The sequence below is a fragment of the Gavia stellata genome, chromosome 2 (genome assembly GCF_030936135.1).
Source record: "Gavia stellata isolate bGavSte3 chromosome 2, bGavSte3.hap2, whole genome shotgun sequence".
NCBI classification, from domain to species: Eukaryota; Metazoa; Chordata; class Aves; order Gaviiformes; family Gaviidae; genus Gavia; species Gavia stellata.
In genome coordinates this window covers 78792093-78815165 of record NC_082595.1, presented here as the reverse complement: position 1 = coordinate 78815165, position 23073 = coordinate 78792093, and the positions used below count along the sequence as shown (strand labels likewise).

General features: G+C 40.3%; 1 protein-coding gene across 5 annotated transcripts in view; it reads left to right on the top strand.

Annotated features, from left to right (window-relative positions):
- The window catches only part of KCNQ5 (potassium voltage-gated channel subfamily Q member 5), a 302911-nt gene that overhangs the window by 240984 nt on the left and 38854 nt on the right, over positions 1–23073 (top strand). For all 5 annotated transcript variants that reach the window (XM_059833319.1, XM_059833303.1, XM_059833299.1 and 2 more), the window contains exons 4-7: positions 12013–12188; positions 12625–12750; positions 20348–20458; positions 22413–22508. In XM_059833319.1, the coding sequence (XP_059689302.1) occupies positions 12013–12188; positions 12625–12750; positions 20348–20458; positions 22413–22508 (509 nt within the window). The remainder of the gene's footprint in view (positions 1–12012; positions 12189–12624; positions 12751–20347; positions 20459–22412; positions 22509–23073) is intronic.

Genomic DNA, 23073 nt, shown 5'->3' with positions numbered 1-23073 from the left:
TTCTACACACTGACTAGTGCCAGATACCTCTAAAAAAGGTGTTAATACCTGTAGCCCAAATAGTCAGTCACACAATGTTTTTGTTCGGACATTGGATAATCAGTGACTGACACATACAGGAATTTGGATCCTCTGAATAATCGAATTCCAGCAATTCAGGGACAAGCATCCAATCTTGTCTTTACTTTTCCCTGGTTATTCCTTTATATCCCATGGCAATGAATTTTACAAGTTAATTGCATGTTGTATTTCTTTTTATCAGATTTAAGCTGTCTTTTGATCTCACTTTTATAAGGAAGGGTAAATAGGAGGCATCCAACAGACCTCCTTATCTTCTGCTAGTTTGCATGCCTCTATCTGCCATCTCATATTTGTCTTCTGACTAACTGCTCCTAAATTATTCAGCCCTTTCTCCATACACAAGTCTTGCCATGCCTGTAGTTATTTTGGTTTTTTCTTGCTGATAACTTCGTGGTCTTCTTACAGTCTGACCTAATGAGCCTCTTTATTCATTAGATGTGTGTGTGTGTCTGACTGTCCGTCCTGCTGCCTTTCCCTTCAGAAATCTGGAGGTTTTTTCTCTCCACAACAATAGCCTTTTTCACTAAGGTATACTATCATCCAGGAAAAAGCCTCAGACATAGTAAAGTGAATAGCAAACCCTGTTTTCCCAGGGCTTGTAAGTTACTGGGCAGAATAGGTGAAGATTTATGGGAAGGATCTGCATGTATTACTGATGGTCTGTTTCTTTGGCTGGACACAAATTGGGTTGGTGAACACTGGGTCAAAGATACGGTTTTAAATGTGTTTCTGTCAGCCTGTCTTAAAGCCAAATAAAACTCCTATTGAATAAATAGTGCTTTATTCCTTCTGGCAGGTGCATATTAATATTGTTAAAGATCAATTATCGGAAAATGCTAATAAAGTATAAATCCATCAAAGGCTTGCAATTGAACTTAATCTTAGCTTGCAGGAAGCCCTTAGATTTTTAAGATTTATTGAGCCAGCTGTTAATAATATAAAGATGTTTGCTGAGGACTTATTCAGTCCATAGAAGGAGAGTGTACTCAACAGGGCCATGAACTTTAATTGCTAACAGTACAAAGACAGGTGAAATGTTCCCATTAATGTGGTCATTCTTATCAAAAACGGTAACCATAACTACAATTTAAAATGCAGTATTTGTTTAGCTATTGCGATTCCCAGCCCACAGAGGAATATTTTGGCTATCTACAACAAAAGGTAAAATGACATTATTTTCATATGTTTGTCATCATGGCCTGAAAGTGTGCTACTTTTACATAGGAACAGTGTACATATACTTTTAGTATGTTGGCATATTAATGAGTAACATCAGTTGATCCATTCTTGAGGATGAAATTAGGATCTCATTATAAACCTTGATTGAAAAATGACAAAACAAGTATCTGACCCATCTTCCTCATTCTGGAATTTCCTAAGGGAATATTTAATTTTAGTCTAAATATGTCCAGTATTGACTTTTTGAAAATATTCCTTGTTTTCTGTTTCAAAAATTGTTTGACTACAGATTTCAAATTTCTTGTGTTTGGTCAGCTTTACTAACAAGTGTCTTTGACTAGTTTCCAGTTTTGGTCTACTTTGTTTGGAGGCAACATATGATTGCATTGTACAGTAAAGAGCTTTACTCAAGGTGTAGTGAAGGCATACTAAGGTGACTATGAAGAAAGGGACTTACTGGTGCTTCTTGCAGTATTCACAGACAGAGGAAACATGGGATAGTTCTCCTCCTTGACTTATTATACAGGTCCTGTCTCTGATGGAGGCAAAAAATCTTAAGCTAATCATTTTTCATTAGGATAAGCTGAAGAAATACACTAAGCATTGGACCAGCTTAAAAACAAATTGTTTAGCAGAAGCATGCGTGAATTCAGTTTTAGGTGACAGGTTTGGTTTATGTTCCCCCGAACCACCTTGTTTTGCAGTGTCTGTGTGTGTGTGCTGGGGGTCAGTGGCAGGGATTTACATGCTTATTCATCTTGTTCGATGTGCCACAGAGCAGTAAGCTGAGCTGCCACCATATCACGTTTCATCAGTTACTGCCAACCTCATCCAAGTGGGCGCTCTCACCCCAGCTGAGGTACGTGCCCGGCTGAGACCCATGCCGGGGCGCGGTGACCCCTCCAGGTGCCAGGGTGACGTCCCATATGTCTCGCACCTGCACTGGGGTTCGATGTAGTCTGCCCTCCCATGGACTGGCTCACCAGTGACACGCCATGGGGTACGGCCCCATTAGCACACAGCTGCTTTGCAGAACGGACCCTGTCCCCAGCACTGCGCTTTGGGGGCTTTCATCAAATCTGGAGTTTCAGCATCAGAACACAGTGCTGTAGCAAATCCTCTGTGTTCGCAGTTATAAAACCCTTGAACTGACCTCCTAAAGTACACTTGCAGTTTAATGCAGAGTTTATTTTCCATGGCACTGAAAATACATGAAACATAACCTATTTTATATTATATTATGTTGTGGTTTAACGCCAGCTGGCAACTAAGCACCACACAGTGATGCTTTTATAATATAAATATATGTGGTTTACATTATATATTATTTCATTATTACATATTACATCAGGTTTATATATTATGTAAATAATACTATGTATTATTTTATATGCATTTTTTAAATTTTAATTTAATTTATCTTAAACCATTTTAATTCCTACCATTTTCTCTTTGCCAGAAAAGATAGCTTTACATGTTGGTGAGCTGCTTTTCTAAACAGACCCACTTTAGCTATGTAAAATTAACATGTATCCTGGAAATAAGATGTTTGTATTTCCAGAAGGTCACTTTCATTTCACATTAAAATATTTTGCTTACTCAGATGATTCCAATACATTGCAAATGAAAACTATAGATGGAGAGAAGTATTCAAGATGGTTCATCTGTTTTGATCTCTTCACTGGAGTATTGCTTAATTGATGAGTCAGAAGAATCCAAGTTTCTATGCACCGATCAGTTTTAGTGGACTCCTTAGAATTGAAGTCAGTGACTAATGTAGCCATTTTCCATTGTTAGAAGAAAAAAAAATCAATAGAGTAGAAACAGTAACCTCTGGATTTTTTTTTAATTCCACTTCAGTGCCTAGACAGTATTACAAGTTTTTGTATAACTTCTTTCAGTTCTATATGCCACTGCCATACATCCCTATCTTCCTGTTTTTCAACAGCAATAAAAGTCAATTTTCACACTTATCTGTGTTTATCTCTGAGAATTATCTTGATACGTAAAACCATTTCACTTTCTTATTTCTAAAAATACCAAGTTGTTTTGCACCTTGAAAAAAGATTTACAAAAGGAAGCAAAATCACCAACTTGTTTTGCCTGTAATGACAATTAAGATGGTTTCCATCCAGAGAGTGTTATATATTTGAAAACGCAAAGACCTTTTGGCTGGAGTGACAACAACATCTGCAAAAATCAAACAGCGTCATCTATCCCAAGAATTTCCTGAAGATATCCTGCCAATTACTTTTACTAGTAGGTGATGATTAATCATAACCTGTCTGGCATCTGAGCAGAGACATCCGATCCTTGACCAGAAAGAAAAGCTATACTCAGACATAGCTGAAAGCAAATTTTGCCAGGACTCAAGATCCTGAGCACCATTATTTTTAATATATGCAAAACTCAGATTATCTCATATTGCTTGGGGTTTTTTGTTGTGATGTTATTGTTTAGGCTTTCTTTCTCTGTAAAATTGAGGTCTTATTGCTGTAAATCTACTCAGCTTTCTGTGGGAGGTGCAGAACTCAGCTTCCTGCCTCTCCCAAATTACGCTAGAGATGTTCAGGTGATATAATTCAATGGACGACATTAAACTGCTTTTTTTATAGGCAGAGAATAATGCTTGAGGGTATTGTATTTCAGAGGGTGAATTCAGGTGACCTCAAAAGACCGTATGTCTCCAGAATAGTCTCTAAAAATCCAGTTTGCAGTTTTTGACAGCCTTGCACATACTGAATTGTACTTTATCAATAAATAGTTCTGCTTCTTCCAATGGGATAATTTACAAAATATGATAACATCCATCATCTTTCTAAATACAGTAATGCTGATCATCTGTCTATTCAAAGATTTAATTACAGGTTTAATCCCTCAAAAAAAAAAAAAAAATCTGGACATTTTAAAGATAAAAATATTGAAAATTCTTGATTTCTGGGGTAAATACTTATGCAAGGTCACTGGAAGTTCAGCCCATATTAGACCAAATTTTGCTGCTATAACTATGTGAAATATCCCACTGATTTTATAGCAAGGGGACTATTCGCAGAGCAAAGGAACTGCCACCTGGTAAAAACATTACAATTTGCCTCTTTTCAAATTAACTGTTGCAGCATGCTCTAATCATGATTTTTATTCTTTGCCCTCTTGAACTGGGAGAGGGAAGTGGTTAATCCCTTGTTTGAAGCTAAAAGCATTTTTGCAGTCAGTTCTGATGAAATGACCTTTTCCATTCTATGACCTTTCTCAACAAGTGCTCAAGGAATAATGATACAATTATTTTCCTTGCTGAATACCCCTCTATTAGGGTATTCAGAAACCTTAAACTCTGTGAATGTCTTTTTCTTCTTTTTTTTTTTTTTTTAGCTAACCCACAGGACCATAAAGTACACCAATGCCAAATATGTTAGTCGGCTGTGCAAAAGGACTGCTGTTCCTATAGACGAGTTTGTATACACAGACATTTCTTTTAGGAGTCTGAAAAACAGAAACCCTATTTTCATGTACTGCTGCATGGCTTAAGTAAGTCAGGTGTCCATCATCAGGCTATACCTTAAACTGCTTTGGACTGCCAATTTATAGCAGTTTAGGATAGAGTCCACTGAATATATTTTTGTTATTATGTTTCTATAGTGTGGTGTGCTCAAATACAGTGCTCTGGAATCTGTGTTGTGTTAACTTTGTGCTGTAGTATCTGATTAAAATTCAAAGTACATTTCTACATTAATGATACCCTCTGGCCCCAGCCAGCTAGCTGTGGAGATTATTGTAGATAAACTGAAGGGAGTTCTGAGAATAGCAATAAACATGATGAAGCTACTGGAAGGACCAATATATGAAGAGATATTAGAAAAACCAAAATGCTGGTCATTCCCTCCCTTCCACCACTCACACTTCCTTGTGATTCAGAATAGAAAGTTGTTCGTTATTTCTATGTAGTTGTTGTTGTAAATCTAGATTAAAATTTATTTAAACGCCTTAGCAAGGGAGAATAATTGCTCACTGTGCTGCAAGACGCATGTATACCCTGTGCCGTTGTAACCAGATGGAGCCAATGTCAAAGCACGCTTGGTGCTCTTAGTCAATTATGGAGCCCAGTGGCTCTATACTGCCACAGAATCAGAGTGCTGTGTTTTTCAGGAATAACTGAAATTTAGGACAGTGAACTGTCCTGAGAACTATTCACAAGAAATTACCACTCCAAGCTGTGTCTTTTCTCTAGGTCATAGATAATTACTCTAGCCCAAAATTAGACCTTAGAAGGACAGCCTAAGGGTAGCCTAGATTTGGTCATACTGTTGCCAGTTAAATTGCTTTGTGAGTTAATATAGCCGCAAGCTAGATAAACCACATTCTTGAGATTTTCTGCTTATTCCTGCAGTTTTGGGAGCAGGTGTGTCCCACTCTAGTCCTAGCTCATTGCCCCTCTGTGCTGTTCCGTAGCCAGAGCAGACACAGTAAATGACAACCATTGCAGTTTCCTGCAAGCCAGTTGGTGGCCGGTCGCAAGTGGTGTCCCCCAGGCCTCAGTTTTGGGGCCAGTATTTTTAATATCTTTATCGATGATCTGGATGAGGGGATTGAGTGCTCCCTCAGTAAGTTTGCAGACGACACAAAGTTGGGCAGGAGCATTGATCTGCTGGAGGGTAGGAAGGCTCTGCAGAGGGATCTGGACAGGCTGGATCGATGGGCCCAGGCCAATTGTATGAGGTTCAACAAGGCCAAGTGCCGGGTCCTGCACTTGGGTCACAACAACCCCAGGCAACACTACAGGCTTGGGGATGAGTGGCTGGAAAGCTCCCCCACAGAAAAGGACCTGGGGGTGTCGATTGACAGCCGGCTGAATATGAGCCAGCAGTGTGCCCAGGTGGCCAAGAAGGCCAACAGCATCCTGGCCTGTATCAGAAATAGTGTGGCCAGCAGGAGCAGGGAGGTGATCGTGCCCCTGTACTCGGCACTGGTGAGGCCGCACCTCGAATCCTGTGTTCAGTTTTGGGCCCCTCACTACAAGAAGGACATGGAGGTGCTGGAGCGTGTCCAGAGAAGGGCGACGAAGCTGGTGAGGGGTCTGGAGCACAAGTCTTATGAGGAGCGGCTGAGGGAACTGGGGTTGTTCAGTCTGGAGAAGAGGAGGCTGAGGGGAGACCTTATCGCTCTCTACAATTACCTGAAAGGCGGTTGCAGAGAGGTGGGTGTTGGTCTCTTCTCCCAAGTGACGAGTGACAGGACAAGAGGAAACAGCCTCAAGATGCTCCAGGGGAGGTTTAGATTGGATATTAGGAAAAATTTCTTTACTGAGAGAGTGGTGAAACACTGGAATAAGCTGTCCAGGGAAGTGGTAGAGTCACCATCGCTGGAGGTGTTCAAGGAACGTGTGGACGTGGCATTGTGGGACCTGGTTTAGTGGGCATGGTGGTGTTGGGTTGATGGTTGGACTTGATGATCTTACAGGTCTTTTCCAGCCTTAATGATTCTGTGATTCCTGCATATTCTTAACAAGGTTGTGTAAACTGGGAGCATTTTCTGTGAATTTATAGCAAACACTATATTGTTCATTTTCTATTCTGATAAAATCAGAGAAAAAGTATCACAAGATTCATTTAACCTGAATTGGCTCAAAGTGTCATTTCTATTTAGAAGGAAAGGACATTCCAACATATCAGCACTAAATGCAGGCAACAGGAAAAACTCTAACAACTTCTTATACATAAGACTTTGAAGAATATGAAAGAGAGAAAGATAATACAGCTTTATGTATTAGTTTGAGCATGTACATGAGCTTTGAGCTGGAAAGAGATCATCATGAATTGCATTTCCTAATATCATCCTGACATTCTTTCTGTAATGTTAGAGATTGTCCTGATGGCACATCAAGGCTTTGGGATGTTTCGCTATATCCAAGTAAAGCTTCTGTGTTCACCCTTTTACCTACTCCAGTTAAGATCTTTAACTGGGCCCATTAGCGTGATACCCTTGAATACTGTAAAATCTCACAACGTTCAAAAAGTTCATGGTAGGAACGTTACACTGAAAAAGTCATCACAAATAAAACAGTCCATTATCATGATTTGTGTGCCTTTTTTTATCATTATGAATCTCTCAGTCACAGAATTGCCGTTGGAAGTGCTTACAGTTTAGAAATGATAACCGTTCTTCCAAGTCACCCAGAGTTTCTGACCGAGCTTGAGCAGGGTAAGGCAACCCAACATTGCCCTTCCTCTGTGAAGTGGGGAACTCAGGCTGGTACCTCTCTCATGAGCTAGGCTGAAACTATTCCTGAGTTTCAGGCTGTTGCATTACTGGGCTTCAGTTACTTCTCTTTACTTAAATGTCACTATTTTCGTGAGATTGGACGATATACAAGAGTAATCTATCAATAACACACATGAGTTCTGGGTTAATTTTTTTTATTTTTCAGGGGGAGGGGGCAGTTGTTAACACAGTGGCTGTCAACTAAAAAAGCCTTTGCTAAGTTACTATGAACAAAACTTTCATGTAATCTCAGGGGTTTCTTGAGCAGTACTAGGTGAAAGACCTGAAATGGAGGAATTCATTGTTTGAAATTTAATTTGAAATTAAGTGTTCAAAAGCAAACATTGCAAAAGCTGCTGAGAAGATCTGAAATCTCACACTGGAGTTAACCAGGAAGGACACTATCCGCAAGGATAGGAATATGAGAGATATTTTTAAAGAGTGAATAAAATTAGTCTCATAGCTGAGGAGCTGCTTAAAATTTTGAAAGATCATACACAAGATATTAGCTTTGAAAAAATCAAAAAAGTAAATGTGCCTCAGAAATTTTTGTCTTCTAATAAGGCATTACACAGAAGTTTGGAGTTATACTGCCCATTGCTCACTCTCACATCCTGAACTTTCCTGTTGCTTTACAGCAAGATGTGGAGCGAAAACTTAGTCCCAGTTAAATTAATCAAAATGTTGCTATTTACGTCAATAAAGTTGGGTTTCACCCATAATCCACTTTCTGGATTTGTTTTTTCTTCCTGATTTCCCAGTTTTGCCACTAAAAGGCAAGAATGAAAAATATTGATACAAGAGGAAAATATTGGTATAAGAGGAAAATACTGATAGAAGTTTGTTAAAGCCTTCTTAAACTACAGAAATACCATGGAGATTTTAGCTAAATTCAAGTGGAATATGAATGGATGTTCAGGAGAAGATTTTGCTCTCTTACTTATATAACAGGGCAAATGGCACCTGAGGTATGTTGGATGAAAATGTAACAGGGAGAGAATCATAAAGTACTTAACTTTTAGTTTTTCCAGTATAGGTTTGCTTAGATAAGAAAACCAAGCAAGTTTAACATACTCAGAAGTGACTTTCAACTGATGCAAACTTTTCTTTGGACTCTGATTTCATTCCAAGAGGGGTTTATCTTACACCTGTTCCTGGCAAGTTAAACTACGCTGAAATGTGCCGGCCTGCCTTCCCTGCCTCCGAGGGAAACACAGCCAGGGAGGGCTGCCCTAGGCAACGGACACACTCTTTCCTTCCCTATTGCCAGCCTGAGGAGTTGGTGGGGGTGGTTTTGGGGGAGGTGTATTGTGAAGAGGTGAGGAAGATGAGAGAGCAAGGTGTGAAAAAACACCAGCAGACTGGGAAGGCTCTCTTCCCTCCTCCAACTGTTTCTTAAAGACATGCCAGTGCATTTTCTGCTCCCCCGTTTCCTCAGCCTCTCCTCCCTTTGCCTCTCCCCATCCCTACCCTCCATCTAGAAGGGTATACACAAGTAGATAACTCCCTCCGATCAATATTTTACAAAAGGGAAAAGAGAGCTATGCTACTGTTGGCTTCTTCGTCTCTCACAGTCAGAGGGGACCAGAGACCCTCAGTGGGGCAGAGGGTTCCCAGCAGTGCAGGGCAGATGCTGTGCGGTGCTGGCAAAATTTGAATTTTTTGCAGTGGGGGACCTCCAGGAAACTCTATGTTGTAAGGAAAGCTGTCAGAGCTCCTGGAATGGACAGAAATAAGGGCAGGGGCAAATCATTGGCTTTTGTAAAAAACTGTCCTATTGAGAGTGGTTGAGGGTAACCAAAACCCCCAGTAAGCACTTTAATAATTTCCAGAACAAATGCATAATTCATAATAGTTGGGTGACCTTACTCTTTTTTAAGTTCTAAGAATGATTTGCAGGAGTGCACGCTGCTTTTCTGATGATACCTGATTTGCTGCTAGCCAGTCACCGCTAATTATAAATGGGTGTTACATTGATGCTCTGCTTGGAGCAGCATGGGACAAGCCAAGCTAACCTTGTCTTCATGTTAGTAACCAGGGACACTCTTTCTTCAACACAGTCCGTATTGCTCAAGGCTTTCCAGCACACTCTGTGTGAGCCTCAGATCCAGATAAACACACCTAAATATAGAAGTCTGCTTGTAGGTGGGTACATGTGTGCTACGTGTCTACATTTCCAGTATAGTCAGTTGAGATCTAGGGCTTAGTTCAGCGGAGTACATAGAGGTGTCCCCTGTTACATGATATTCCCTGCTCTCCAGCGACTTCTCCTGAAGGGCACAGCCTTCCCAGGTCTGAGACCATAGCTGCCGGACCCAGGGGATGTCTCAGATACCTTAGGGCATCTCAAATGGCACTGGACGAATAAATTCGGGCAGCTAATTGAGCCTTTTTTTGTATCAAGCCCAGAGTGCAAGTCAGCTGAGCAGCCAGCAGGAGCCTTCCTGCGGATTAGCTGCACCTCTCTCAGTTGACGTGATTTCCTTGTGCTGCATGAAGAGTTCAGACACCTGCTTCACATGTAGACACCTAAATTTAAATGTCTTCACATGGAGCTGAATACCACCCCATCTATTTTTCTGATCTCCATTAGAATCTGTGATGACTTTAACTCTTCCTGGTCAGTTATCCTATTTCTGAATTCTCACCCAGAGCTGCTGCATCTGGTTGCTGTGCTCTTGAGACTTGTACTGTGCAGAGATGCTCTAGGAAACTTTATCCATTTCTGGCTCTTCCTGATCTCCGAACTTGTTCGATTTATACCTAGAAGCAAATCCAGCTTTTTTGGTAGCCAATTATATAGTAGCCACCTATGATCCACCTATGTAGTAGCCAAAGGCATTTTAAAATGTAGTAGCATAAGGCAGGCAGAAGGTCAGCCTAGCCGAACACACTATGTCCAACAGTGACACAAGTCAACAGTGAACAGTCAGGGAAGATTACACAAGCAAGGCAAACATACAACAATATTTCTCCATAAGAGCCTCTCAGCCTCCAACAGCCTGCTACTTGGAGACGTCCTGAGCTAGAAGTAGGCTCTTGGTATTAATTAGCCCGGGATTAAATCTTCTCCCATGAGATCATCCTGCTGGCTTTGAACCCATGTAAACTTTTAGTAACTTGTGACAAGGATTTCCACAATTTTACAGGACACTCCTTAAACCACAGACTGTCTGTACCCTTAGTATTGTAATAAGAGGGCAAAGCCATCCATAGGTGAGTTCAGAGAAACCCAAGATGTCTGCAGACAAGGGTATTTGGACCTCAAGTTACTTTGGTGGCTGAGCAGAATGAACCAAGGCTATTTCCTACTGTACTGGAGCAGGCTAAGGAAAGAGTCTCCTGCTTGTAGGTACAGCCAGTCTCCCTCGCTGCTCGCCTGTGGGGGGGCCTTTTCACTTACTGGGTCATTCGTGACTTGCAGAAGCTATGCTTGGAACAAGATGAGTGTTCATACCCAACACAAAAGAAGCAAAACTCGTGTCAACAAGAAATTGCTTTCAGGATGTTCTTCACTGGCAAACATGGGTTTGGATTATCCTTGCATATAAACATACAAACACCACAAAATCCTAAGATTTAAACCAGGTGTTTCTTACAAAGGCTCTTTAAGTTTTTAACAGAAGGTCAGGAAATTAATGGGGACATTAATTTCCTGGGACAGCACTTGTTCTGTTCCTTTCCAATCCCAACACACCAGTGTGTCTGCCCCAATCGTCATAAAAGAACGTTATGCCTTCTCAAAGCATCCATGTACCACCACTGTGCTGCTTCTCCTCATCTCCCTTTAAATGCTGTTCTGGCTGAAAGGGCAGTTGGCTGATTAGTTCATGCAGAACAAACTCACTCTCACAGTTTGAATCTGTGACCTGAAGAAATAAATCCTAACACTTGCTGGGCTTCAACAAACTTTTCAGGCTGCCAGCTAAAAGAATGCTTCTGAGTACCCAGCACTGTATTTCTTCCTTTCCAGGAAATGGAACATCAGGGAAGTTGTGTCCAGAAACTACATGCCTCAGCCACACAGTGTTTGTACTCATAGGAAATTTGTATGTGTGCTTGTAAGTCCGGTTCCACTGGACTCTCACCACTGGAGCTGCTCTATTTTTTTCTTACCTTTGTTTTCTTTTTTGCCTTTTCATAGGGAAGTTGCTATGGGAAAAGATACAAAGGGAAAAAATTCTAGTCCATCCACTGATTTGTACAGTTTGCTACATTAGGCTTCAAAGCTCCTACATGAGGCTCCTTCAATACTGCTCCTTTTATCCATATGTTTTCAAAATTACTACCCTCAGTTTTCACCCTGGAGGCTCCCGAGGAAGTCTTTGATGCCAGCCCTGACCTGATATCCCTAACTCAAACAGGAATCTCAGTGCTTTGGATTCCCACCCACCATAGGAGGGGTCTCTCTTTTGTCCCCCCATTCAGCTCATATACATGTATGTGTTACTTATTGGTACTTGGACATTAATGTTTTCTGTAATATATTTCTTTCAGACATCATTGTTCTCATCGCTTCAATAGCAGTTGTTTCTGCAAAAACTCAGGGTAACATTTTTGCAACATCAGCACTGAGAAGTCTTCGTTTCCTACAGATCCTTCGTATGGTGCGCATGGACCGAAGAGGAGGCACTTGGAAATTATTAGGTTCAGTAGTTTATGCACATAGCAAGGTACGTAATCCTAGATGCATATTTTGTCTGGTTGGTATCTTCACTTGATGTGATTCAACAAGAGGCCAAAAAAAAAAAAAAATTTATTGGTTTTGAGCAGAATACCTAAAATTTTCTGAAGTCACATCAATTGTAATGGGCATTAGCACAAATACATCAGGCCATATTAAATGCTAACAGTTTTTAGAATACATTGAAAATGTTGTACTTGATATGCTGTTGTAATTCAATATACATTGGTGAAGTTGCTGGAGCGCCAAACTACAGGAGCAGATTCAGTCCAGTTTTAGAGAAAATTTGCATCCATAGGGAAGCGTTTGACTTATAACTGCTCAAATGACAAAAAAGTATATAGATCTTTTCCTTATGTCCTCCCTGAAATGCCATTCTGTTCAGTCTTTCAAATGGATATTGATCTCTGATTTCTTTTATCTAGGAATTAATCACAGCCTGGTACATAGGATTTTTAGTACTCATCTTTTCATCTTTCCTGGTTTATCTGGTGGAAAAAGATGCAAATAACCAATTCTCCACATATGCAGATGCTCTCTGGTGGGGCACAGTAAGTATAGAAAAATAATATGCACTGTTTAACCAGTATGCTAGAGTGCTTTGATTTTCACCTACTGTGGATTTTAACTTAGTGTGCTGTTCGGTGAATTGTTTTCACTGGCAGAAAACTGGTTTGAGAAGCTCCCTCCTCCAGCTATTCATTTGCACATCCATAGTTCATTTCACCCCATCCTGCAGAACAGCTGTTTATGTGTTTCTGCTGCAAACCAGACCACTGAACCTTCAAGAGAAGAAAGCATTTTATTTTTTTACCCAGATCCTTTCAGTAATACGGTTTGTAATATGGTCCCACAAAGAGCTGCTTTGATCCAAATCAGAAGGCTGTAAGCTGCAGTGCAGGAAGAGAAACACGTGTCAGGAAAGAAAAAGGGAAAAAATTCTTACATCAGCTTTGTGGTGAAGGGAAGAGTATCATCAGCGCCCTTAGAATGATGTTGTTTCTCCTTCCTCTGTACCTTGAGCACAAAAAGCAAGAATAAATGTTCCCATTCAGGTTCAGCAGTGTTCTCCAATTATTTGTACAGGTGTAAAAGCCTTGATTTAGTTGAGCTCATGCTTAACTATCAAATCAATTGGTTTTACTTTGTTGAAATCTGTGGGATCGAAGTACACGCCTGACTACTTTTCTGAAAGAAAGAGGATTAAATGAATGCTTACATGTTTAAATAAACTAGGCTTAAACGAACAATGAAAAACTATGTCTGAAATGTTGATTATTTTTTTAATGGCATAATGTGTATGGGTTTTTGCTTAAAAATGCCCTATAGTGAGCTAGACTCCTGCACTGTGTGGGAGTTCCTTATGCGGCTTAGGAAATCTTCCCCAACAAAGCCTATGGCAGAGCTATTGCCAGGCGGTATAAAACTGCTTTTCTTTTCCTTCTCATGCAGTAGAACAATCACCATGAGCTCTGACAGTGTCTGGGTAGTGAAATGATGCCTGTGAGATCATTAATGCTGATATAACCTAGAGCACTCATTAATTTTCGTGGAATAAGTGTGAGACCTGAACGAGCTTCTGCCACCTTTCCTCATCAGAGGGATGCAGAAATGAAGCTTTCTCACCTCAGACCTTCTGCTGACAACACTTCATCTGGACTCAGTAGTATCTGCAGATTCAGAGCATGCGTAGATGGACTGTGCAAAGGCCTTTTCCAAAATGCTTTGAAACCTTGAAAAATATTTTTAGTAAGTTTTGTTTACATTTTGAGCAAAGGTCAAGGTCATATCTTATTAGTAGGACTAGTTTGTGTATTTGAAATTTTTTCATCTAAGGGTTAATCATTTGTTATGTGTCTTCCCTAGAGACTACATTTCTGTGTTATCAGTGCACAAAATTGGGAGCCTGGAAAAGCCAGACCTAGTAGCTCTTACTTGTGCATTTACAAATACACAGAAATATTTTTCCTGAAACTTGTTGCTTTAGAACATCAACGCAGATCTCTAATAAAATACATTATTTTATCCTGTAATCCAAACACGTGTAAAATTCATGTTGGCTAAAGCCATGAGAAAAGGTTTTACCCTTCAGTCACACCACTGCAATTTATTTTCTGGTTTATCTATCTGTAACAGAGTAGAATTTGGCCCATGCAGGAGGAGTTTCTCTTCTCTTTAGAAGCTGAGGTCCAGATTTGGCTTAAAGCTTTCTGACTTGCCTGTACTGACACAGTTGTGAGGCATCTGGCTTGGTATGCTGGTGTCCTCACTGATGGGTACCCTGGCTCCAGCAATCTGCAAACACCATTGCCCCTTTGGGGGTGGCAGTGGGGTCGTGGTCCTGTGAGACACCCACCTGAGGCCATATAGGTGGGATGTGACAGTGTGTGGGTCTGGGAATGTGCTCGATTCTCCAGGCAAAACCCTCTATCTCTCTGCAAAGCCATGTTTGACTTAGAAATGCATAGGCAGGGAGTTTGGACTAAGCAGAAGATTGTGCCCACCTGCCAGCAGGCAATACTGAGGGGACACACATGCATAAGGACCAGGAAAGTCCCAGAAAACTCAGACCTCAACTCTGATGTCCGGCTGAGACTCATGTCAGATCCAGATCCTTCTCCCTGAGCAGCAGGAACAAGATCTTTATTTTAGAATTTGCTTCTCCACTACCTGCTGACTGCTATTTTTTAAGGAAAAACCCTGCTAAGAAATAATCATTGTATGAAGTGGTGCTTAAAATATTTTGTACACTATGAAGTGAAAATGTATGACTCATAGGTCAGATAAGTAGTGCAACTGAGAAAATAGGAGTCTTTTCTTGACATCAGCAGGAAAAACAACAAATTATAATAAAAAACATGAAAACAATCTATATTGTATATTTATCTTTTCTTCTTTCCCCAGTGTGTGACATGAATACATTTGAATTTTTAATGTGCTTAAGTGCACAAAGTTACTGAAAATCAGTGTTCCCTCTTACCTGTTATCTTTGCCATTTTAATAATAGTATTTTTTGTATAATATGTAAAACAGTATGTGGGAAATGCATAACGTGCTTCTTAGTCATGGTTGTTTTTACTGCCAGCGTAACCCACATGCAGATTTTGAAAAGGTCAGGTTGTGTGGCATTCTAGGGGAAATCAATGCTTAGTTTCATTGATTTGTTTATTTGCAAAAGTTGTTCTAACTTAAACCACAGAGTATCTACCAAATCCCAGACTGAATTCTGTGATGGTAGAGGTACAAGCAAGAAAAGACTGCGTTGAAGTCAGGCACAAATAGTCACCTTAAATTTCAAGCTTTTAGAGGCATTTATATTGTTCCCCCCTTACAGGACCAGACCCAGCATGAAGCAAGTAACCCATTCATTAATAACCCTCATTATTTGAGGGCCATATGGTCATTTCACTGACTCCATTTTTGAAGCCCATAGTTTTACACTGAAACGAAAGGCATGATATGGCATCCTAATTTGCATATGAATCCTCCACTGTATTTGCAATTGCACATTGTGCTGTGCAACCTGCAGTTTAAACATCATGCTAATGTTACTATTGCGAATATTCTTGTGGTTGGGGTTCCCCACAGTGCTGCCTAACACAGCAGCACACAACAGTGTGTGTTATATGAAGAGTTCAGGTTCAGAATTTGCTTTGGTAGAGAAGGTAAATTCCCTTAACTGAATAAAATAACTAAAATATATGGGAACAAAAGATCAATTCAAAAACCTAAGTATTTCAAAACCAAATCATGCACGGTTTTCCGAGAACTGCTAGTGTTAGCTAGAACCGTGTGTGCTTACAGCAGCATTTAGTTTATGCATTAATTAGTTTTTACCTGCAAATGTAATGCAATTAAGATTCCTGTCTCTCTTACACATTTGACAGAGTTCCTCTTAATAAGTCATTATCTTCTGGTAGTATCCAGTAGTTACAGTTGGATACAGAATGGTTCTGGCACTCCACAGCGACCTGTAGGGGAACAAAATGTCTTACGATGAATAATATTGTCACAATTACTAGCTCAAATGAGTTAATATTGATGACGTTTTTCCCATTTAATGTAATGATAGCATGAGCAAACTGCATTTTTTTCAGCTAAGTGATGTCAGGTAAAGATTCAAAAGGTAAGTACTGCTAAACAGAACATAAAATGACATCAGAAAGAAATATTAGGGTAGAGGGGAGCCTCCTGGGTCCTATCTCATCTAATTGAAGGCACCTAGGTTATATAATCACATTCATTATTATATTACCTCACTTACTATTAGCATATTTATTAGCTCCAGCAATGAGATACAATAGAAGTTCTATCTTCGTTGTGAGTTTTGAGTCTAGCCAGGTGACACTGCCTGCCTTGGCTGGTCTGTCCAGACACCTCATTTATAGAAGCAACCAAAATGGAGTGTTTTGCATCAGGTACAAAAGATAGGACTCAGCTAGCCTGTTTAGCCATGTAGGAGTGTGATTCAGTTGCTCGAACATAGGCATACATTGCCATGGAAGATCCGATGGAGAGTCTGCTGCCTCTCCTGCGGGTGGTCCCTGTTCAGATGCCCTAGGGCATCTCAGGAGGCACTAGACATTTGCTTTCAGGCAAGCCCAAGTCCTACATTTTAGGATAGGATGAGTTACCTGCTGGAGGAATCTATTGCCATTGTGCATGTTGCGGTGACCAGGTCACACTAAACAACCTAAGCATTTTATTTTTCAAGTTGGGTGAAATGCATCCTACACAAATAATCTGTAAAAGGTTTGGTTTATTGTCCTGGTTTAGGCTGTGGTGATCAGACACAGGGCTGCTCAGCAGGTATCCCCAGGAAGACATGATTTGCACACCTTGTTATTTCTTTTACTGTATCTTGATGCACTTTTCCACCACTTTGCTTCCTCTGACCAAGTCTCCTCTCAAATAAACAACCTGTCCCTAATTACCTTCACAGGTTTGCTACAGATTTTGTGGTTCTGTTACCTAGTCACTCTTGGCCTTGTATGGTACTGCTGATGCAGTCACCTAGGTGCTATGTCCTTGCAAGATTGTAATCCCCGAAAGGTCCCAAATAATTTCCTCCAGTCACCTTTGAACTTTGGTCACTTCTCCCTTAACCACCCGTGGGATCCAGCCTTCCCTCATGGTGCTAGCTGTAACTTCTGTCTGCTTCTTACACTATTATCAGTGACGTCTGGAAATTTCTCATGTTGTCGTGGTCTCACATCCAGTAGTTTTCCACACCCTGTTCAGTTAATCCAACCTCAGGATTATGCCAGTCCGGGTCTGGACAGTGGTTTAGTCATTCCCTTGCAGCACTAACAAAGATACTGAGGTTTATTCCTGAACTTGACCCTGAAGTTGTCTGGGAAAGTATTTTCTTAGTTGTGTGATGAGAGGAATATAAAACAAAGATCAAATCCATTTGTTCAGTGTTGAGTAAGATGATATGGCATGGTGCTGACACCCATACACCCATGTAAAGACCGTCCTGAGATAAAACAGCTCAAAGTGAACAAGAAGCTACTGATACTCTTAATCATATACTGATAAAATCAAGTCTTCAGGACCTAAAAGAATGGGGGGAAAGGCTTTAATATGGTCCTATTATTTTCTTTGGAGAAATTCCAGAGACACAGCCTGTGTGACTGCTCCTAGTTTTAGATTGCTCCCAGATGTCAGATCCCAAAGGTTCAAGTTTATCTTTGACTTCTTCGGAAGACAGTTTGGTGGCCGTATCATTAATATGCAGATGACACTTATTTCTGTTTCCTTCTTGTCAGCCCAGGCAGGAGATATCTCTATACTTTCCAGTGTCTGGCAGAGATAGGGAGCTGGACACAAGCCAAGAAACTGGTTTCATTCCAGAACTTCAAACTGCTTCACGATGACTGGCCTGGAAACAAATTTTGAGGAACTTTTATTCGGGGATTCATTTGTTCAAGTGCTTCATTGCTCTCGGGGTCTTAACAGCCTCAAACTGTTCTGCACTTGCCCTCTGATGAGAAGAGCTGGGAATACCTCCTTCAGCAAACAAAGGAAAACCAAACCAAGCCCCTCTGCCAGGCCAAGAGAGTGGTTGCATCGGCTCACCTCTGCCAGAAAAGAGGGAGCTGCATTCCCATCTCTCTTCCTCCTTATCGCTCAATCTCAGCCACACGTGGCCTCATGCAGGCTCTGGAGCTTGTTAGGCACCTCCATGAGCTAACACAACTCACCGAAAGAGCAGAAACAAACCACGCAGAAATGTGGATAATTCTTTCCACCTTTCTGGGTTGTATTGGTTCTCCAAAGAGTCCAGCAAAAGCTGGGAAGAGGGGACGGGGCAGGGAAGTGAGGAGGAGCAAGGAAGGAGAGTGAGACCTGATAAGCATGCAAGGTGGTGTGCCTGCGACTGGGCTCACATTACAAAACTTGAGACTTGATAACCACTTGAAATTTCAGCTGCAGCCTTAATTCAGCTCACTCTCTTTTAGTCACTATGGCTTTCTCAGGGTAAATTACACTCGCAGCTTGTTCCCAACAATGGGAGCAATTAAAAGCACTGTTTACTATCTACAGAGCCTTAAATAGTTGAAATCTAATTACTTCCAAAAGACTTTCCTTCTTTTGTCCTGTGGTGACCCCCGCATTAAATAGAATTGCTTTGGCCGTCTTGCCTAGGGATGAACTTTGAGGAAGCTGGAAGCAAAATAATGTCTCTAGAAGGCATTTTCCTGAAGAATTCATTCCTGCCAGAATATTTGCTAAGCCTGAACTTGCCCACATTTGGTACACGATGTAAAATAATTCTCCATGCACATGTTCTCAGCTAATAACAGGCCCCGGAGTCCTTGGCATTCAGCCTACTGTTGTCTATCTTTGTCCTTTAACATCGTGTGCCATTGCCTGAGCACGCACGCTGCAGCCTCCCACCCGGCCTTCGGAAATACTCCGCTTTGCCCACACCTACTCCCTCTGCCCGGTGCGGGCAGTGGGGTGGGTCCAAACTCCCCCAAGAGGGAAGCGCAGAGACGTGACTTTCTCCTGCCAGTCCAGTCTCTAAGTGTGGGACTGGCATGCTTCCTAGGCCAGAAGTAGTATGGAGGACATTTCCCTGGGTTGGGGAAGACCCTCAGCCACACACAGACATGAAGCCTTGGAGATATGCTCAGTAAACCACAACCACTCATCATGATCCCAGCGGCATTTGCATACGTGCTGCATTTCTACGTGGCCTGCGGTCAACGAGTTGCATGTGGAGAGCCCTCCCACGTGTAGCAAACTCTGCCATCATCTGCAGGAGTGCTGGCCTCCGCAGCACAGCTTCTGAAACATCTGTATGCTGAGCCTCTGATTACACTCGCCACATGAAGGGATTACAGATGCCCTCCTCTTTCTCATTGACCTCTCCCCACATGGGTCTGAGCTAACATTGTCCAGCAGCCTGAGGTACCTCTGCATCTGCTGCTGTGTATAGTTTTCAGACCTTCATGTCAGGAGTGAGGTAGGTATACCTGGGCCTGTCATAAGGAAGGGGAAAGGACCAGGAACTTTAAGAAGTTCCTTCCAGCTTTTGATTAGTGTTTTTTGTGTTTCAGAAGATGATCCACTTCAAATTGTACTGATGAAATACTACTTCATTACTGTAGAAAATGCAACTGCTTCTTGCTGTTCCTTAGACTTTCTCTCATCTATGAACTTCAACTTCCTTTTAGTCCAGCCATATTTTTCCTCTATGATCTCTGTGTGATTTATATTTGTCTAGTTACGCAAACAGATACCGTTATATTTCCCTGCTGAAGATAGGTGAAACACCTTTACATCCCTGGAAAAGAACACTTTTTTCTGCCCAGCTCACATAATTTCCCCTCATTTGCCTCAACTTTGAGATCCCAGATGTTCTGTTTTATCATTTTTTAAACTTATTTATTGCTTATTTAGGTATTTTTCTCACATTTATTATTTATGTCAGTTGCATTTGGTCATAAATGGTATTAAGTTTTCATAGAAAAATGTATCCATATTAATTTATGTATGTTTCTCTTTTAGAAACAACTATATATATTTCATGTGTCTTGGATTATTTAGTGGAAATACTGCTTCATGCCATGTAAATAATCTGCAAGTAATCTCTCCGTGACTTCTGGTAAACCACGATGTTCATTCATTTCTTTTTAGATCACATTGACAACCATTGGCTATGGAGACAAAACTCCTCTTACTTGGCTTGGAAGGTTGCTTTCTGCAGGATTTGCTCTACTTGGCATTTCTTTCTTTGCACTACCTGCTGTGAGTATGCTTATAAAACTTGTAAAAAGGTAATAGAAACTACCATAGCTCCTACTGCTGTTATGATACAAAAAGCTGAAGGAAGCTCTCTACATGAAGAACAACTGTTAAGGCTTTTTGCTCCCTAACAACACTGGTGAACTGCTATCCAAAATCCAAATGAAAGATTTGGTGTTGCTGTCATTGCTTGAGTTTTGGGGAGTTTCTTTGGGAAGGACAAAACTGGGAAATAATCCTAAATTGTGCAGCATACTATTGTGTAAGCTTGAAATGCCTTTCTTTTGTTATGAATTGTGGCTCATATATTACTGCTTTTCTTTCAGAGTTTTGAAAAAAATCAGCTGAAATGTTTTTCTGAATTAGATTCTATTGAAAAAAAAGTGAGATATTTCTAATAGGTTGTCTTATATGACCATGTTCAGGCTACCAACAGAGAGCAATAGAAGGCATTAAATCAATGAAAAGTTAATGTTGAATGTAAAAATGCAACTATCATTTGCTGTGAATTATTGTAAATAAACATGACAGTTTATTTATGTTGCTTTTATCAATGTTCAAGAGATTTTAATGGAAATGGGAATCCTCTAATGACTGAAGTATAGTGTAGCTTCAGAAATAACTTTTCATTTTTGTAAGTGAATGTCCTTTCTTTTTTAAATTGATATTGAGTAAGCACGAAATCATAAGTGACATTTGTATATTGTTGTATTGCATCCTGTGCACATATACAAAAAATCAGTATTTTAATACTCAGATTCATTATCTATAGATCACTATAAAATATGGATGTTATAATAATACATTTGCTTTGAACCATATAGACAAACCAAGATTAAAAGTCAGCATTTGCCAACAGCATTGAATCATCCAGTGTACTGCCTTTCTTTCTTATTCTAAGTACAGAGAGTATTTCAGTATCTCTGGCATATTATAATGCATTGTAATTATAATTATAATTATAATACATTACCTGTTTGTGAATCTTTTTGACATTTAATGGCAGCCACTGTAATTAATTCTCTTTGTTACCTAGTCACCACTAACAAGAAAGTTAGTGTTAGGAGGACTACAATGAATATGTAAAAGGTGAAAAACCTTACATATTAGAGATGCCAGAACTTTTGTTCCTCATGTCGTACCTATGTGCAGATACTCATTTTCCTCACAAACACCTTTGTGTTGAATCTGTCTCTAAAACAAGATATATCTGTGAATCTTGTTCATTTCTAATATTATTTTATCCTGACTAAGAATCAAGTGGAAATATTCTTCCTGATAATGCAGACACATCCAGCAGAAATATTACACTCCTTGCAAGCCAAGGAGGGAAACATTCTCAGTCTTTGGGTCTGTTCAGCAGGAGTAAAATTTGTCTTACTTATTCAAAGGTAAAAAAGCCAAAAGGGGAGACGTTTCATCGTCAGCTTTTTTCATAGCCTATAGAATGAACAGTGGGACTATTTAGATGGGAAAGAGTGAGGAGAAATGGTCTTAATCTGTTAAGCAAGGCATTTTCTAACTTTTCTAAAATCAAAAGTTATGACAAGCATTGCAGATATGGACTTTGAAGTCCATATATATCTGGCATATCTGGCAGCTGGTCATTTCATCATTTCTGGCTTAAATTCCTGTGAATGTTCCTGACTGATGTTTTATATACAGATATATATCCATGGCCCTTAAGAGTTGCAGGAACATAGTGTAGCACAAACCCAAGCAATGGTTGGGATGAGTGGTCATCAGTAGCACCACAGATGTTATCTCTTAAGTAAGGAATCTCCTGCCTCACCGCGAATGGGCCCTGTTGTTAAACCTTATACTGTCATACACTGTCATAAATATGTTATCTGAAGCAATCATATGGCACAACATCTTCACAAAACCTTTGTAGTTGATTGTGTGTATTTGTTGAAAAAACTACCTCCATAATGATAAATGGTGTATTGTATTGCAGGGCATCCTTGGCTCAGGATTCGCATTAAAAGTGCAGGAACAGCATCGTCAGAAACACTTCGAGAAAAGAAGGAATCCAGCTGCCAGTCTAATTCAGGTAAGTATGAAATCTGTGAAAAGATAACAGTAGGTGATTTAAAGCACATATTGGAGCAAGTTTTATTATTTCAATTTGGAAAGTTTTGTGGAAATAATGTTTAACAGATTGGTTAGTTTCATCAAACAAGTTTGTTCAGTGATTGCCATGTGTTGCCATATTGTGTATATAGCATTTCTATGCGTAGTTTTGAAGTTCTTCTATCCACACTGAAGAAACCAAGTCAAGGATGTCAATTGCATGCCTGCAGTTAGCGAATTACTTCTTAGAAAAATAGAATTGATCCCTAGATAACCCAACTGACAGCACAGCACTCTTGCCTATATTAAGCTACTTTTCATCTACTACAGGGTTTAGAGGGCTCCAATAAGTGATATACTTGGTGAAAATGAAAAACATCCTGCCCAGAGAATTGCTTTCACCAAGAGTCAATTCAAAAGCTGAAAACGTAGACGCTAGCAATTCCAAAATGTCTGAAATTGTGTGAGGTGGTTTCTGCTCCAGTATGGACATGACGGTGCAGATCAACGATTTAGAAAGATTTTTTTTTAAAAAAGTGGCATGA